General features: G+C 39.0%; 2 protein-coding genes across 3 annotated transcripts in view; one reads left to right on the top strand and one right to left on the bottom strand.

Moving 5' to 3' along the window:
• The window catches only part of POLE2 (DNA polymerase epsilon 2, accessory subunit), a 60,470-nt gene extending 51,975 nt beyond the window's left edge, over positions 1 to 8,495 (bottom strand). The window contains exons 1-3 of the mRNA XM_084885228.1: positions 8,394 to 8,495; positions 3,664 to 3,764; positions 827 to 902 (exon numbers count right to left, since the gene is read on the bottom strand). Of these exons, the coding sequence (XP_084741354.1) occupies positions 827 to 902; positions 3,664 to 3,764; positions 8,394 to 8,461 (245 nt within the window). The 5' untranslated portion in view covers positions 8,462 to 8,495. The remainder of the gene's footprint in view (positions 1 to 826; positions 903 to 3,663; positions 3,765 to 8,393) is intronic.
• A 2,714-nt stretch (positions 8,496 to 11,209) lies between these two features.
• The window catches only part of KLHDC1 (kelch domain containing 1), a 95,557-nt gene continuing 88,997 nt past the window's right edge, over positions 11,210 to 17,769 (top strand). For both annotated transcript variants that reach the window (XM_084885320.1, XM_084885321.1), the window contains exon 1: positions 11,210 to 12,883. In XM_084885320.1, coding sequence (XP_084741446.1) covers positions 12,788 to 12,883 — 96 coding nt within the window. In that variant the 5' untranslated portion in view covers positions 11,210 to 12,787. The remainder of the gene's footprint in view (positions 12,884 to 17,769) is intronic.

Genomic DNA, 17,769 nt, shown 5'->3' with positions numbered 1-17,769 from the left:
AGAAATAACTGGTAGTTTTAATGCCTATTTTACAATTATCATCCTTACACTTCTAAATAATCATTCAAAATTTTAATTGATGGCTTTAAGAGCACGTCACTGTACTCTAGTATCTTAAATAATGAATTTCCAAGGATAAAGCTAAAATTCCACAATTTCTCTATTGTCTTAGCAGCTCTTTGTTCTGATAGAAAACTAAAACTACTGACCAAAATAAGAGTAATGAGTCCTTTCAGTGGTTTCATTGCCCTGAATAAAAAAAATTGTTGGTTAAAACCCAGTTGTTTTTCTCTCAATTAAACCTTGTGAATTTGCAAAGAAGTATCACATTCAAAAGGAGGAAAGAAAGAGGGCCACTCCGGGAAATAAAACCCAGGAAAATGACTCCCATGTAAATTCCTAAGCTCTAATAGCACAAGAAGGGGAAAGTCATAAAACTGAGGTTCTACCTCATTTGCCATTCACCATGTGACCCAAGTTAAGTCTTTGAACTTCTCTAGGTTCAGTACTTACCTGAGAGCAACAGTCAGTTATACTTTTGAATATTAAATTCAATTCATTCATAACCTACAGAATATAACATTGGATAAGAGGTAAAAGTAGTCATGATACAAACAACACGATTACCTCAAGTCCTAGAAAAAAAATAGGAAAGATGAGCTATTTGACAATGAGGTTTTAATGCAGGCTAACTCTTTAAAGAAAACACTAGGAAATAAACACTACAGAATTGTTGACCACTAATTAATTTCCTCAAGAAAATAATTTTTGAAAAGCATCCAATAACACTTCCAACATGGGGGAAAAGTTCATTTTTTCCACATACATAGTTTCATCTACCGACTGACTGCATTCCTGGACTGCTGCCTCCACTACAGACCGTTCAATCATGTTGGATGACACTGAAAAAAGAATTTCAAAGTCAAGTTTAAAAAACAGGCTTAAAAATAGTTCTTCCCACAGATAACTTTTTTTCCCTACAAATAACCTGAGACACTAACGTGGAGGTTCTCATTACACATTTTTTAGGAGGAAAAAAATGTTAGGTCAGAACATTAACAAAAGCCATAATTTAAATACCTTACCTGTGTCTTACTGTTATAAATATTGTTTAGTAACACTGTAAGCTCCTAGGTTAATAAACTTACATTTAGTATAATTTTTTATCACAAGTGCTAAATTTTAGTAGCCGTGATAGTAACAATCCTGTCTAATAAAGAGGGAATATGCTAATTGACCCTCATGCTGTTGCAAAGATGGTGGTGTTCACAGCCAATAAGGAGGGAATATGTTAACTGACTGCCACGCCCTTAAGCCCACAGCCACACGATGGCGCCCAGTCCCCTCAGCCCCACGGGGGTGCCTATCCCTGGAGTCCTCCAGTTCCCTCTACCCCCCCAGCTGCCTAGGGCCGCCCGAGGCTCACGTAACCAGGGCTAGCAAAGGCTTGAGCTGCTGGCAGTGGCAGCAGCGGAGATGTGATGGGGGCGTCGCCATCCCCTGATCGCCAGGTCGCCTCCTGCCCCTTAGGGCTCCCAGACTACTGAGAAGGGGAAGGCCAGGCTAAGGGATTCCCCCTCCCAGTGCATTAATTTTCATGCACCGGGTCTCTAGAAATAACAATAATAGCTACAACTTATTAAGCCCTTAGTAAATGTGTGTTTGGCACTATGCTCAGTGCTTTACAAGCATTCTCCATTAGAGAGATATTCTATGAGATTAATGTCCTTATACCCATATCTTACAGATAAGGAAAGTGCAACTTTGAGAGGTTGAACAACCTGCCCAACAATATACAATAGCTAGAAGAGCAACACAAACAGAACTCTGATTCCACACTGTGTGTCCTTAACCACTTTGGTATGTACTCAGGCAAAATACCATGTTACCATCTTAATTTTACAAATACCAATTTTTAAAATATAACCATTTTTTGAATTTTCATATTGTAAATAATTTTTGAAAGCAACGTTATACTTGACATTCTGCCTTTATAATAAAATCTCAAACATTTCTCATAGTAATATTTTTTCTGATATATCTTTTTGGGCAGTAGAGACAAAAGAAAAAATAAACAAATGGGACTACATCAAACTAAAGAGTTTTTGCACAGCAAAGGAAACAATCAATAAAATGAAAAGACAGCCCACTGAATCGGAGAACATATTCTCAAAAGAGGACATACAAATGCTCAAAGTCACTAATCATCAGAAAAATGCAAATTAAAACCACAATGAAATATCACCTCACAACTGTCAGAAATTCTTTCTATAATAATAAAAGTTTAATATGCCAATTAAACCAGACATCCTTCTGAACATCCTTCTGAACGAAGCTGGGGCTATAGGGAAGCAGGTGCTGGCAGCCAGGGGAAGGAAGGCCTACTCTTGCATGAATTTCGTGCATTGGGCCGCTAGTCATCAATAAATCAACAAACAACAAGTGTTGGCAAGGGTGTGGAGAAAAGTGAACCTTTGTGCACTGTTGGTGGGAATACAGATTGGTACAGGCACTGTGGAAAGCAGTATGGAGTTACCTGAAGAAAAAAAAGACTGTCCTTATAACCTAGTGATCCTACTTCTGGGAATTACAGTGTTATTTACAATAGCCAAGATTTAGAAGCAGCCCAAGTGTCCATAAGTAGATGAGTGGCTAAAAAAGCTCTGGTACACTTACACAAGGGAATACTACTCTGCTGTAAAAAGGAAACAAAGTTACCCTTTGCATTAGCATGGATGGACCTGGAGAACATCATGCTAAGTGAAATACACCAGTCAGAGAGAGACAAGTACCATATGATTTCACTCTTATGTGGAATTTAATGAACAAAGTGAACTACCAAGCAAAATAGAGATTGGCTTATAAAAAGAGAGCAAGAGACACCTCTGGGCTGGTAGTGGTCAGGTGCTGTGGGGTTGGAGGGATTGAGCAAAAAGGAAAAAAAAAAAGGGAGAACTTATGGACATGGACAACAGTGTAGTGACAGTGGTGGAGGGAAAGAGGAGAGAGGATTGAAGAGGTCATAGAGGGGATGAAAAAAATAAAATAAGATTTTTTAAAAACCTACTTTTAGAAGTGAAAATTTTTTCTATACATTGAACATGTTTTTTCCTTTTTAATTAAGAAATTAACATCTAGCTACCATATGAGAGCAAGCTGCATCCACTTTTCTCCTTCAGTGCTATAAAGTGAACTTTTTGTTTTTTTAGAAGAGCATTTCTCCTTTGTAGGCCTATACTTGTGGCAAAAAGTTAAGTATTATACTTAACAAAAAGATCCCTGAAGAAAGGCTGAAGCAAGAAGGGAGTTAGCCTGGCTCACTTTTTCCTCCAACCCCAAACATTTAGGGATACTTAAGACAAAATTATAGGCATGCAGCGAGACAAAAGTGACCCTAAAGGATCAGATCAAAATCAGAAGTTAAATGCAGAAATATTGAGGTGACAGCTCTACGAGGGGGAAGAACTGTAAAAGGGTCTCTGGAGAATGCACTGAGGTTCCAAAGGAACTAAAAGCTACCCTTGGGAAGAAGTGCTATCAGGGGTATGTCCCCATAGGCTGGGACATCGTCATACTGAATCCTCAACTTCTACTCAAATCTCTAAGTGTGCAAACGATGTAGAAGTATATTAACAACTTACGAGCTATCAGAATGTTACTTACAGGGCTGCTTTTCAACTGCATCAATGATCTTTTCCAGTGCATCTTCAATCTCTACTTCACTGACAGACTGAAGAGCTTCTGTGAGGTACTTAATAGCTTCACTGATAAGAGGGAAAGAAAAGGTGAGGCAAGTCATTGGTAATTAAGGCTAAAAGTTTTATGACAAAATGGCAAACACTCATCAACATGGCATTGAAATTTATTTTTTATTTTATTTATTTATTCATTTATTTATTTATTTTAAAAAATATATTTTGATTTTTTTTTTTGCCCCCTCTCTCCCTCCCATACATACCCTCCCTCCCCAGAGTTTTATGTCCATTGGTTGTACTTATATGCATATATACAAGTCTTTCGGTTGATCTATTATCTCCCCCAGATCTCCCTCCCTCCCCACTGAAATTTGACAGTCTGCTTGTTGCTTTACTGTCTCTATATCTATCTTTTGGTTCATCAGTTTATAATGTTCTTTATTATCCATAAATGAGTGAGGTCATGTGGTGTTTCTCTTTCATTGATTGGCTTATTTCACTCAGCATGATGTTCTCCAATTCCATCCAGGTTGTTACAAATGATGAGAATTCCTTCTTTTTTAGGGCAGCATAGTATTCCATTGTGTAGATGTACCATAGTTTTCTGATCCAATCATCTGCTGACGGGCACCTAGGCTGTTTCCAAATTCTGGCTATTGTAGATTGTGCTGCTATGAACATAGGGGTGCATATATCCTTTCTGATTGGTGTTTCTAGTTTCTTGGGATATATTCCTAGGAGTGGGATTACTGGGTCAAATGGGAGTTCCATTTTCATTTTTTTGAGGAAACTCCATACTGTTCTCCACAGTGGTTGCACTAGTCTACATTCCCACCAGCAGTACACGAAGGTTCCTTTTTCTCTGCAACCTCGAACATGGCATTGAAATTTAATGCCCACCTTTCTTGCACTTTCCAAACAAATTATTCCTTCTGTTTCCTGTCAACATAACCATTTTTTCCTTTTCTTTTTAATATAGCAAAGGTAGAAATGTATTGAAGAACAAGTACAGACTCCCATGTGGGGAAGGGAAAAGAGTCCCAACATAACCATTCTTAAAGTCCCAAATCACATCCATCTTTTAAGAAGTCTTCTTAGCCCTAACTGGTTTGGCTCAGTGGATTGAGGATTGGCCTGCAGACTCAAGGGTCCCAGGTTTGATTCCGGTCAAAGGGCATGTACCTTGGTTGCGGGCACATACCCAGTAGGGAGTGTGCAAGAGGCAGCTAATTGATGTTTCTCTGTCATTGATGTTTCTAACTCTATGCCTTTCCCTTCCTCTATGTAAAATATCATTAAATATACTAATAGCCTAGGTGGTCGTCATGCCCTCGTGCCACGATGACCTCACGCTGTCACAATCCATCACCAGGAGGTTGCATGCACAGTGGGCGCACATGGGTGGGCAGGGATTTGACACTGCGTGTGCGGCATGGAGGTGGGGCCCAGCGGCCAGTCTGCATGGAGACAGGACCCCTGGCTCTGGCCTACCTCTTTGGGACAATCCATCTAGGAGACCCATATGGGTGGGTGTGCTCTACCTCTTTGGGGCGATTGATAGTGGGGCTCCTGCACTGTGAGAGGGCACAGGTCAGGCTGGGGGACTCCCTCACCCCCACCCCCTGCCAAGTGCACAAATTTTGTGCACCAGGCCTCTAGTGTGTGTGTGTGTGTGTAGATATATATATATATATATATATATATATATATATATATATATATGTGTGTGTGTGTGTGTGTGTGTGTGTGTGTGTGTGTATATATATATATGTGTGTGTGTATGTGTGTGTGTGTGTGTGTGTATGTGTGTATATATATATATATATATATATATATATATATATATATTTTTTTTTTTTTTTTTTTTTTTTTTAAAGAAGCCTTCCTAGCCCAGCCAGTGTTCCTCAGCAGTTAAGCATTGACCCAGGAACCAAGAGGTTGCTGATTCAATTCCTGGTCAGAGCATTGCAGGCTTGATCCCCAGTATGGGGTGTGCAGGAGGCAAATGATCAATGATTCTCTCATCACTGATGTTTCTATCTCTCTCTCCAATTGATGATGTTCCTCTCTCATTGATGTTTCTATCGCTCTACCCTCCTCCCTTCCTCTCTAAAAATCAATTTAAAAAAACCCAAAAACACATTAACCTGTTAACCAAGCGGGACGTATAAATACGTCAAACGTAAATAATATCGGGTATGGGTAGGACGTATGAATACGTCCTTGAAATATACGTTGTGCCCTGAAACGGGCGGGATGTATATTTCCAAACAACAAAGTCATCCACACATGTCTCGAGATGAATTTAAGACATGGAGGGAATCAGTATAATTTCGCCATTGAGAGTGGTGGACGTGTTCTGGGTGAGCAGTGATGGGTACGTACTTACACTTACCCACCCATTTTCGTATTATATATTATTTACTTATATTTTTTATATCTCCAACCTTTATATAATAAAAAAACATATAAAATTGATCCAATCATCAGTAATTTGTCAGAAAAGTTTAAAAGTTTTTATGTATGTGAACGAGAAATATGCGTAGATAAATCTCTTTTATTATGGAAAGGGAATTTATCTTGGAAACAATATATATCTACAAAAAGAGCTAGATTTGGAATGAAGTTGTTTATTTTGAGTGAAAGCCAATCTGGATACGTACAAAATATAATTTTATACACAGGCAAGGACACAAATTATGGTTCGAACTACCCACAAGAAAAACAATCAACAAGAATTGTTTTGGAGTTAACACATGACTTACTGAATAAAGGGTATAGGATTTACTTAGATAATTTCTATAGGTCAATTCATTTGGCTGAACTCTTGTGTCAAAACAATACAGACATTGTTGGAACCATGAGGATAAACAGAATCGGAATACCCAGAGAAATAAAAACAAAAAAATTACAGAAAAATGAACATATGTAAGAATCAGACAAACTTATGGTTTTAAAATGGAAGGATAAAAAAGACGTATTGATGCCCCGTTCTATTCATAATGACGGAAAGACAATGATTGAAAAGAGAGGAAGAAGGCAAGAAAAACCGAATGTTGTCCTGGATTATAACAAGAATATGGGCGGCGTAGATCTGGGAGATGGAGTTATGGTGGCCTACATGGCTGCCCGTAACAGGGTAAAAAAAATTTATAAAAAATTTTTTCTACGATTGATATGTGCTGCTTCAATGCATATATTATATACAAAAAAGATAAAGGTCATTTGGATCGATTACACTTTTTGATAGAGTGTGTAGAGAAATTGGTAGATAACAACATAGTGAAAACCCACCCAAAGACATCAACAAGCAGCTCTTCATCCCATCAAGCCTAGTTGAAAGGCATTTTCCAGAACAAATGAAAAGCGATATAGGAAAAACTAAACCCAGGAAATGCCGAGTTTGCTACAAAAAAGGTGTTAGGAAAGAATCTACATACTGGTGTCTGGATTGTAAGGTAGCACTATGTATCAACAATTGTTTTAAACTATATCACACGGAAGTTGAGTTTTGAATTTTTACATCTATATTTCAATTTTTTAAACTCAATGTTTCTATTTCATTTGTGTGCTTTTGTTTATTGTTCTGTAATTAACTTTTTAATATTTTTATTGTGTATAGAAATAAAAACTATATATATTTTTTGTAATCTTTATAATTGTAAAATTTATAATTTTTTAATTCGATGTTTCCATTTTTTTGTTGGTATTCTTTTCTATTTGTTTGTAATTTTGTATTTTCCTTTGTGCTTTATATATAAATAAACGAAAAATATATATTTCATTTATTTTAATTAAGTATAAATTTAAAAAAATAATATAAAATTACGTCCACTGGGCGTGACGTACTGACACGTCCTAGTGAAAGAGTATGCGCCCGCTGTACATTGCATAATTAAAAAGGGAACTCCCCGGTTAACAGGTTAAGCCAAAACCGGTTTGGCTCAGTGAATAGAGCGGTCTACAGACTGAAAGGTCCGGGTTTGATTCGGGACAAAGGCATGTACCTTGGGTGCGGGCACATCCCGAGTAGGGGGTGTGCAAGAGGCAGCTGATCCGATGATTCTCTGTCATCGATGTTTCTAACTCTCTATCCCTCTCTCTTCCTCTCTGTAAAAAATCAACAGAAGATATTTAAAACAAACAAACAAACAAACAAACAAATAAATAAAAAGAGGCAAAGTCACAGAGCTAATAAGCCGTCCCTGCTCCGGCACCGGCAGGAGGGGACCCTCGAACCCCCGCTCCGACTCTGTGCCAATCCCAGTGAGACCTAGGAAGTATCGCAACATGACCATTGTGCCAAAAGCACTTTGTTTCTTAGGACTTTTTGTTAATCCTCGCCCAGGGATATGGTTTTCCATTGGTTTTCATTGAGGGTGGAGGGAGGGGGATGGAAGAGAGCAAGAGAGATGTAAATCAAGTGAGAGAGACACATCGACTGGCTGCGTCCCCCACGCCCCAGACCAACCAGGGGTGGACCTGCAACCGCGGTAGGCGCCAGAGACCGGAATTAGCCCGGGAAAGGGCCATCGCTCCTACCTTCCCGGGGGTGGCTAGGGCCGCTTCTTAGAACTTTGTAAGGTGTCTGTCATCTGAGGTGAAAGCCCCTCCCGGTGCCCGGGGAGTCTCGAGGCCCCGCGCCGCTGTTTGGCTCTGGCTCTCCCCTCCCGGCCTGCCACACCGCGGCCCACTCACCCTCTGAGTAGCAAGCCACGCAGCTTGAAGGCAGAGAGGGCCCGGCTCCGCAACCGCTCCGGCGCCATGTTCGCGTTTTGGCGCCACGGCCCCGGCCCCGCCCCGCTCAGGCCCCGCCCCGCCCCGCCCCGCCCCGGTGCGCTCCGCCTCTGCCAGCGGCCGGAGACCCGGGGACTCCGTGCACCCTGGTTTCTGGGCGCAGAGCACTGCGATGCCTCCTGCCAGGCGCTGCAGTCCCAAACGATGTAGGCTGAGGGAGGAGAGGACTTGAACTCCTTTTTTGTCCCAAGCGAAGTATGATAAAGGAGGGGAAATGTGTGTGCGTGTGTACACATAACTTGTTTTTGAATTTTAAAAAACCTCTGGCACTAAAACTAGACCCTAAAAAATATGATTAAACATAAAGAGCAGAAAGAGATAAAGATCACTGTGAGAACTTCTTTGTAGTGAGAGTTTTAACTATCAATCATGATGTTTTACATATTCAAAAAATGTAAAAGAAAAAAAGTAAACTTAACATTGAAAGCATAGCCCTGTGGTGGGCAAACTGTGGCTAGTAAGCCACATACGATTCTTTGGCCCCTTGAGTGTGGTTCTTCCACAAAATACCATGGGTGAGTCTATTTTGAAGAAGTGGCGTTAGAAGAAGTTTAAGTTTAAAAAATTTGGCTCTCAAAAGAAATTTCAATCGTTGTGCTGTTGGTATTTGGTTCTGTTGACTAATGAGTTTGCCGACCACTAACTTAAAACATAGTCACAAACCCAAACAGACAAACAAAATGAGGAAACAAGGAAACAGCCTCCAATGAAAGAACTAGAGAATTCAATTAGAGAACCAAAAAAGAAAAAAAAAAAAACACAATAAAAAACAAACACACAGGAGGACAACTTAAGGGATCTGTGGGATAATGTGACATGCAATAATATTAGCATAGCATATGTCCCAGAAGAGGCAGAAAGGGAGAAAGGCATAGAAGGATGTGTTTTAAGAAATAATGGCAGAAAACTTTCCTAACCTGGTGAAGGAAAAAGTCACACAAGTTCAGGAGGCACAGAGAACCCCAAGCAAGAAGAACCCAAACAGGCCCACGCTCAGACACATTATAATTAAAGACAAAGAGAGAATCTTAAAGGCAGCAAGAAAAAAGAAAACTGTTATCTACAAAGGAGCTCCCATAAGGCTGACATCTGATTTCTCATCAGAAACTCTACAGGCCAGAGAGAATGGCATGAAGTACTCAAGATAATGGAAAGCAAGGATCTGAGACCAAAATTACTATATCCAGCAAGGCTATCATTCAAAATAGACAGTCAAATAAAGAGCTTCCCAGATAAAAAAAAAAAAAAAAAAAAAAAAAAAAAAAAAAAAAAGCTAAAGGAGTTCATCACCACCAAGCCAGCATTACAAGAAATGCTAAAAGGATTGCTATAATAATAAGAAACAAAGAGAGAAACCTAGCCATGCAGAAATATAATGGCAATAAATAAGTACTTAGCAATAATAACCTTAAATGTAAATAGATTACATGCTCCCATCAAAAGACAGAGAATAGCTGAATAGATAAAAAAAACAAAACAAAACAAAAAAAAACACATGACCCACCTCTATGCTGTCTACAAGAGACTTACCTCAAAACAAAAGACACACACAGGATGAAAGTGAAGGGATGGAAAATTTTTTTTTAATGCAAATGGAAAAGAGAAAAGCTGGAGTAGCAATACTCCTATCTGACAAAATGGATTTTAAAATGAAGGCCATCACAAGAGACAACAAAGGTCACTACATAATACTAAAGGGATTGATCCAAGAAGAGGATATAACCCTAGGAAACAAGAAAGAAATAAAAAAGTTCCTAGGAATGAAAATAAACACACAAAATCCCAAAATCTCTGGGACACAGCAAAAGCAGTCCTTAGAGGGAAGTTTATAGTATGATAGGCATACCTCAAAAAAACAAGAAAAATCAGCAATAAACTATTTAACCCTACAGCTTAAAGCAGCGTTTTTCAACCGCTGTTCCTGGTGTGCCGTAGGTGCAGACAAGACAAGAATTTTATAATTTTTCACTATTTTGTTTACTTAATATTTCATAATAAAGTAATTATAAAATACTTTCTTTGTGTTTATTTGATTCCTATTCAAGAGAATTACTTTATATATAGTCAATATAGGCACAGAGTTAAATTTTTTAACATTTTCTAATGGTGGTGTGCCTTGTGATTTTTTTCATGAAACAAGTGTGCCTTTGCCCAAAAAAGGGTGAAAAACACTGGCTTAAAGAACTAGAAAGAGAACAAGGAAAGCCCAAAGTAAGAAGAAGGAAGGAAATAATAAAGATTAGAGCAGAAATAAATAACATAGAGACTAAAAACAAAACACACACAAAAAAAATCAATGAAGAGCTGGTTGAAAGATAAACAAAATTGATAAACCGTTAGCCATACTCATTAAGAAACAAGAGAAAGGATCCAAATAAATAAAATCAGAAACTAAAGTGGAGAAGTAACCACAGACATCACAGAAATTAAATGGATTGTAAGAATGAACAACTACCCTGTTTCCCCAAAAATAAGAAAGTGTCTTATATTAATTTTTGCTCCCAAAGATGCGATAGGTCTTATTTTCAGGGGATGTCTTATTTTTCCATGAAGAAGCATACGGTACACATTTATTGTTAAATGAAAATAAAGGAAATTTATTACTTGTATACAGTATGGTAGTACGGTAGTTGTCAACACAAACCAGACAAACTGTGAATCCTACAGTATCAAGAATTTACTCACTTATTCAATGACAATCATGTCATCATCTTCTGGAACATCATCATAACCATCCAATTCCTGAATTTCCTGGTGAATTTTTTGTGACTCCATTTCTTTCAGAATCAGTGGACCAAATCTCTCATGTTTAGCCTAGGGGGGGCCTTATTTTCGGGGGGATGCCTTATATTTCACTTAGAAGGAAACCTGTAAGTAGGTCTTATTTTCAGAGGATGTCTTATTTTCGGGGAAACATGGTATATGCCAACAAGCTGGACAATGTGGATAAAACAGACAATTTCCTAGAAAAATCTAATCTCCCACACTGAATTTGGAGGAATCAGAAAATCTGAATAGTCCAATAACAACTGATGAAATAGGAGCAGTAATAAAAAAAGTTATATATAAAATCTTTTTCTCTTGAAATATTAATGTTTATTCCATGTAATATTACATTTAAAATTTTTTTCTTGAAATACTAATGTTTGTTGCATGTAAATGGCTAATTAGTTTGTATCTACAATCTGGTAATAGATTTATTTTGTATGTTGAAAAAACATTATCTTTGTTTTTCATTCATTTAGTCAACAAATATTCCAGTATAATAAAGCCTCCGCACCAACTTTCTATAGCAAGCAGGCATTTAATATGTTCATATTGAATAAGTGAATGAATTAACTTGTTCTGAGTGGTGGGCAGCCACAATCTCTTTGAAAAGTGGCTTTGGACAAATGCATTTACAGACACTAGTAGAATTATTATCTTCACTCCTGGTCTTAGTTTTACTTCAGTAACATTGTATAACAATGGCTAGCCAACTTTTTCGGCAGGGGGTTAGAGAGTAACTATTTTCAGCAGCATGATCTACATGGCCTTTGTTGCAACTCCTAGGCTCCACTTACTCAAGTCTGGTTATGGTTAAAAGCAGCCATGGACAATACTTAAGTGAATTAGGGTGGCTGTGTGACAATAGAACTTTATGTACAAATACTGAAATTTCAATTCATTTCATTTTCATGTCTAATAAATTATCACTCTTTTGATCCCCCCCCCCAATCCTTTAAAAACGTAAAATGTGAGGACATATGTAATACTTTCAACAATAAAGATTAAAAGAAAAGAAAAATCCAGATGCTAACCAACAACAAAAAAAAGTAAAACGTTCTTAGCTTGTGGTGGACAGAACTTGACCTCCCGGCCTAGTTTGTTGGTGTTTTAGAAAATTCCTAAATTAAAAAAAAAAAAAAAAAAAAAAAGCCTATTAAACACACACACTATTTATTATTGTGGATAACCATCTCCGCTGGAGGTTGAGTGGAAAAGGAAAACACAAAGTATTAATTTGTTAATATGCTGATTTATGTTACCGCTACATCAACCCCCACAGACCGTAAGGCCGGCAGCCAGCGAATAGGAGCCGGCGGCGCCGCCCCAGTAACAGCCGGTGCGGCGGGCGCTCCCTCGGCTCAGGCCCGGCCCGGCCCCGCCGCCGCGGCGCCGCCGGGCTGCGGGGCGCGCAGTCGCACTGCTCCGCCTCCCACCAATCTCGGTCCTCGACGCGTTCCGTCCGCGCGTGCGGAGCCGCGGGGAGAGGCGGCTCCGGGCCGGGCTGCGGCGTAAAGGGCGACGGGCGGATGGAGGACTCGCAGCTGTTCTGCGTGGCGGAGGAGCGCAGCGGCCACTGCGCGGTGGTGGACGGAGACTCCCTCTACGTGTGGGGCGGCTACGTGGTAAGGGGAAGGGGCGGGACGGGGCGGACTCGCGCTGGGAGCCCGCCCGGCCGCTCGGCCGGAGCTGACGCGAGCGCCCGCCCAGCCCGGCCCGGAGGCGGGGGTTGGCGGTCCGGGCTGCGCGCTCGCGCCTCTGCCCTCCGGCCGCCCGCCCTCCGTCCTCCGGCCGCCCTCCCCTCTCCGGCCCCCGGCGGCCCCCGCGGCGCCGCCCTGAGCGCCTCCTCATCCGTCCCCGCTGCTCCCGGCCGCCCCGGTGGCCTGCACCAAAGCAGCTCCTGCCGATTAAGGCTCTTTAAATGCTAGCGGAGATTTGAAAGTCCACAGAGGATGCCGTGCTGTATTATTTTGTAAACGTTACTTTGTCGCCACGGCGCAGTTGGAAATAAAATACTGTATCGAAATTACCGAATCATTTAAATATTTCGAAGCAATTTTTAGTCGCATTCCTGTACACTCGGCATACATACCAAGGAATGCGGGGCCACTTGGTAACACGTTTACTTGGAAATGTCACTGTTGCCAGATGGATAATTACGATTTTTGTTTTCAAATCTCAAGATAGAGCCACTCATATTAGTAACAATATACTAGAGAATATTATTCAAATACCTTACTGTCTTGGAAGTTTGAGTGTATTTGTTTGTTTCTATAATCATTGGATTATAGAATCAAGGATTCTAAAGCTGGAAAGAGTTGAAGAATAAATGCCAGCCCTTTAGTTTACAGATTAAAAAAAAAAAAAAAAGCCAGCCGTTTGGAAGTAGAACCTACATTTTCTGTCTCCATACTACTATGACAGATGTAGCATGACTGCATCATTCACTGAAATAAAGTACATACTATCTACGCTAAATGATTCTCAAATCTAAGTTGGTTTTTGTTGTTTTGTTTGTGTGTTTGTTTTTAATTTGGTGCAGTATCAGGATGGGAAAATTAGAAGTAACCTTTGAGTGCCTACTATACCTGGTATGTGCTAGAAACTCTCTTATCCTTAATCATATGTAATCCTTATTATATCTTGTAAGTAATATTCTATTTTAAAAATAAGAACAGTGAGTTGATGAGAATGAATAACTTTAATGGCCATTGACCTCAAGGGTATCAGATTCCAACTAATTATATTGGATTTCCAAAGCCTATTTTTTTTTTTTGCTGTGATAAGTGAACATACATTGTTACTGTGCTTTCTTAATGTCTGATATTTTCGCCATTTGTTCTAGACATAATGATGGTTTTATGCAAAGAAATATTTTGATGTAGAGGTGTCAACCTTCATCTACCATTTTGATTCTTTAAAAAAAATTTTTTTTATTGATTTTTTTATAGAGAGGAAGGGAGAGGGATAGAGAGCTAGAAATAACGATCAGCAGCCTCCTGCACACTCCCCACGGGGATATGCCCGCAACTATCCACTGAGCCAAACCGGTTTCGGCTGTATCTCATTTTAATCTTGGAAACTGTATAATTAATAAGATGCCAGGTCTTTACATGGCAGTCAGTGAATTAAAAATCTTTTCATAGTACTTATTGATTCAATGAATAATGTGCTGTAAGAACCACCCTGGAAAGTACTATACAGATTTAGACTGAGACTACTACATTTAAATTCTAGTGATTATTAGCAGTTAAAATATGTATAAGGCATAAGTGAAAGGTAAGGGATAGTGAGAGGCATAAAAGAAGACATGACATAACATGAGAAAAAGTATTCTTCCAACTATTGTTTTATTCAGAACCTTCTGAACAGAAGATAGCTTAAAGGGCCTGGAATCTGAAGGCAATCCAAACCAATAGTCAGTACTTAAGAATAATGATCAGATGATTCCAGGTTATGTTCCAATCACAATTTTTCCATATTTGTTCAATTTGACAAACATATATTGTAAAACTTTTAAAAATAATTCTTTATTATTGAGAGTATTACAGATGTCCCCTCCATTGGTCCCCTCCAGCCTGCCTGAGCCCCACCCCAGGCCCTCACCACCCCATTATCTGTGTCCATGGGCCATGCATATATGCATACAAGATCCTTGGTTGATTACCTCCCACCCACTGTCACCCCCCCACACACACACTTTCCCTCCTAGATTCCATATTCAGTTCCATGCTTCCATGTCTCCGGATCCACTCCCTTCATCAGTTTATTTTGTTACTTAGATTCCACATATGGGTGAGATCATTGGATACTTGTCTTTCTCTGACTGACTTATTTCACTTAGCATGATAATGTCCAGGTCCCTCCATGCTGTCTCAAAGGGTAAGAGATCCTTCTTTTTTACTGCTGCATAGTAATCTGCTATATATATGTACTGCAGCTTTTTTATTCACTCATCAACTGACTAGAGGCCCAGTGCACGAATTTCATGCAAGAGGGAAGAGGGGGTGGTCTCACAGTCTGGCCTGTGCCCTCTTAGTGTTGTCACGGAGGCGGGAGAGGTTCCTGCCACAACTGCTGTGCTCACCAGCTGTGAGCCTGGCTCAGGGCTTCTGACTGAGCAGCGCTCCCCCTGCAGGAGCCCACTGACCACCAAGGGGCTGCTCCTGTGTCGAACATTTGCCCCCTGGTGGTCAGTGTACATCATAGTGACCAGTTGTTCCGCCGTTTGTCTATTTGCATATTAGACTTTTATTATATGGGATGGGCACTCAGGCTGTTTCCAGATCTTAGCTATTGTAAATTGTGCTGCTATGAACATAGTGGTGCATACATTCTTTCTGACTGGTATTTCAGGTTTCTTTATATCCTAAGACTTTTGAATGGCTAAGTTACTTATTATGCTATTGTCAAACATATTCTAAAGAACATTGTATCTGAGAACACCCCTACCTCAAAAGGTAAGAGTGGCAATGCTAAAAAAAAAAAAAAAGAAAAAAAAAAGTAAGTGGTAAATTTTAATTGGTGCCAATTTTTTTCCTAGTTCTTCCATATCCTTTCTAGATTACTGAAATTCATACAAACCTGAGGGCTGCTTCTATGGACATTTAAAAATTCTGAGTAGTTTTCCCAAATTTTGGAAGAAAAGCAGTGTTTTAACGTGTTTGCAGATGATATATACTTTCCTCTTAAGTCTTAATCATATGAATGGTTTTATTTCCACAGTACAACTGATGTTAATACATTTTGCTATAAACTTTTAGAAGACATCTGCATAAATGTGCTTACATACATATTTATGTTCTTACAAAGGCAAGAAGGATCAATTCAGGAAATATTTGAAAAGAATAAAAGTGGGAGGCTTATAGTGGCAGTTATTAAAATGTTTCACAATACTGTAGTAGTTAAATCAGTGGTCCTGATGCAAGTTGAGAGAGCATGAGGGGATGGAAAAGAAATTACATAAACAGCAAAGCATACAGATAGTTTGTATTTAAAGGTAGCATTTCAATTCTGGAAAAACAATCACTATTCAATAAATGGTCCAGGAATAGCTGGAGGAAACTGATAGTAGAGTTTTAAGATTGGAGAGTTAAATGTAGAAAAATTAAGCTGTACTAAACCAGAAGAAAAGATGTGACTCTTGTAAAAACCATGAGTTGGGAAAAGAAAAACTGAATTGGGAAAAATTATAAAAGAAAAATATTGGTAGATTTAACTTAAAAAAAATGTATACTGTGTTTTTTAAACAGTAACTTTTTAATGCAGTAACTGTCACTATAAAGTGAGAAGGCAAATGATAAACTGGGGAAAGTATTTGCAACATATATGATAGGTAAAGTTTCAGTGAAAATAAAGATTAATATCTCCATTGAAAAAATGAAAAATTAATATTCACAATTTACAAAAGAAATACAAATATAATGTGAATCAAAGAAATCCAATAACAATGAAAATAAACAATGAGATTGTTTTTCTCTAATTTGCAGATATTAAACAGATTTTGTTTGTTTTAATATATTTTTATTGATTTCAGAAAGGAAGGGAGAGAGAGAGAGAGATAGAAAAATCAATGATAAGGGAGAATCATTGATTGGCTGCCTCCTCCAAGCCCCACACTGGGGATCGAGCCTGCAGCCTGGGCCCTTGACTGAAATCAAACCCTGGACCCTTCATTCCATAGGCTTACACTCTGTCCATTGAGCCAAACTGGCTAGGACTTAAAAAGATTTTTTGAAAAGAGCATGAGGAAATGAATTACTCAGATACTGATAATGGGAGTATAAATTTGTCTAACCTTTTTGAGGAGAAATTAAGTGACGTTTAGCAAAAGCCTTAGTGTGTATTTTCTTTAACCTAATAGTTGCACTTTATATATTTATAGATGGTCACATAAGCCATCCATGTCATATGGAAGATGTTTATTCTTTTTAGATGCCCAGTATTTGAGCCTCCTTCCTCTGTAGTATCTCCCACTGAGTGAGTCTTCTCAGGGTATTTATTTTAGTTGTCTGACTACTTCCTACTACTACCATAGGATATAAATTGTATAAAGATGGGGATTTTGTTCCCTGTTGTATCCCTAGAGTCTAGAATTGGGTATAGTAGGTGAGCAATTAAAAAAACCTAAGTGCCAGATATTCACTTTCCCAGCCTCACTTGCAGCTAGGTTGTAGGTAAGTGACTTGGACCCTGTTAGATGAATCTGTGATAGATTTGGACTTAGAAGTAAAGATATAAAAATCACGACCTGAAGAGGATTCTTACCAGCAGTAGAGTTTGTAGGATGGTCAAAGCCATTGGCATAAAAGGTGGTGCTGCAAATTTCAGTGTGATGGTCACCAGACCTGTGTTTTGCCATTGTTTCGGATCTTGCTCCTCCTTATATAGATGAGATACTGGTTTTCCAACCTCCCCGATTCTATAAGCTTCTTAATATTCATTTCTTTTTTTTCTTTTTTTCTTTTTCTATTTTTTACCATTTTAAAAAATTAAATTATTATCTGTGTAC

The sequence above is a fragment of the Pipistrellus hanaki genome (genome assembly GCF_964339955.1).
Source record: "Pipistrellus hanaki genome assembly, chromosome: 1".
NCBI lineage: Eukaryota > Metazoa > Chordata > Mammalia > Chiroptera > Vespertilionidae > Pipistrellus > Pipistrellus hanaki.
Note: the sequence above shows the minus strand (reverse complement) of the source record. Positions and strands in the feature narration are given on the sequence as shown.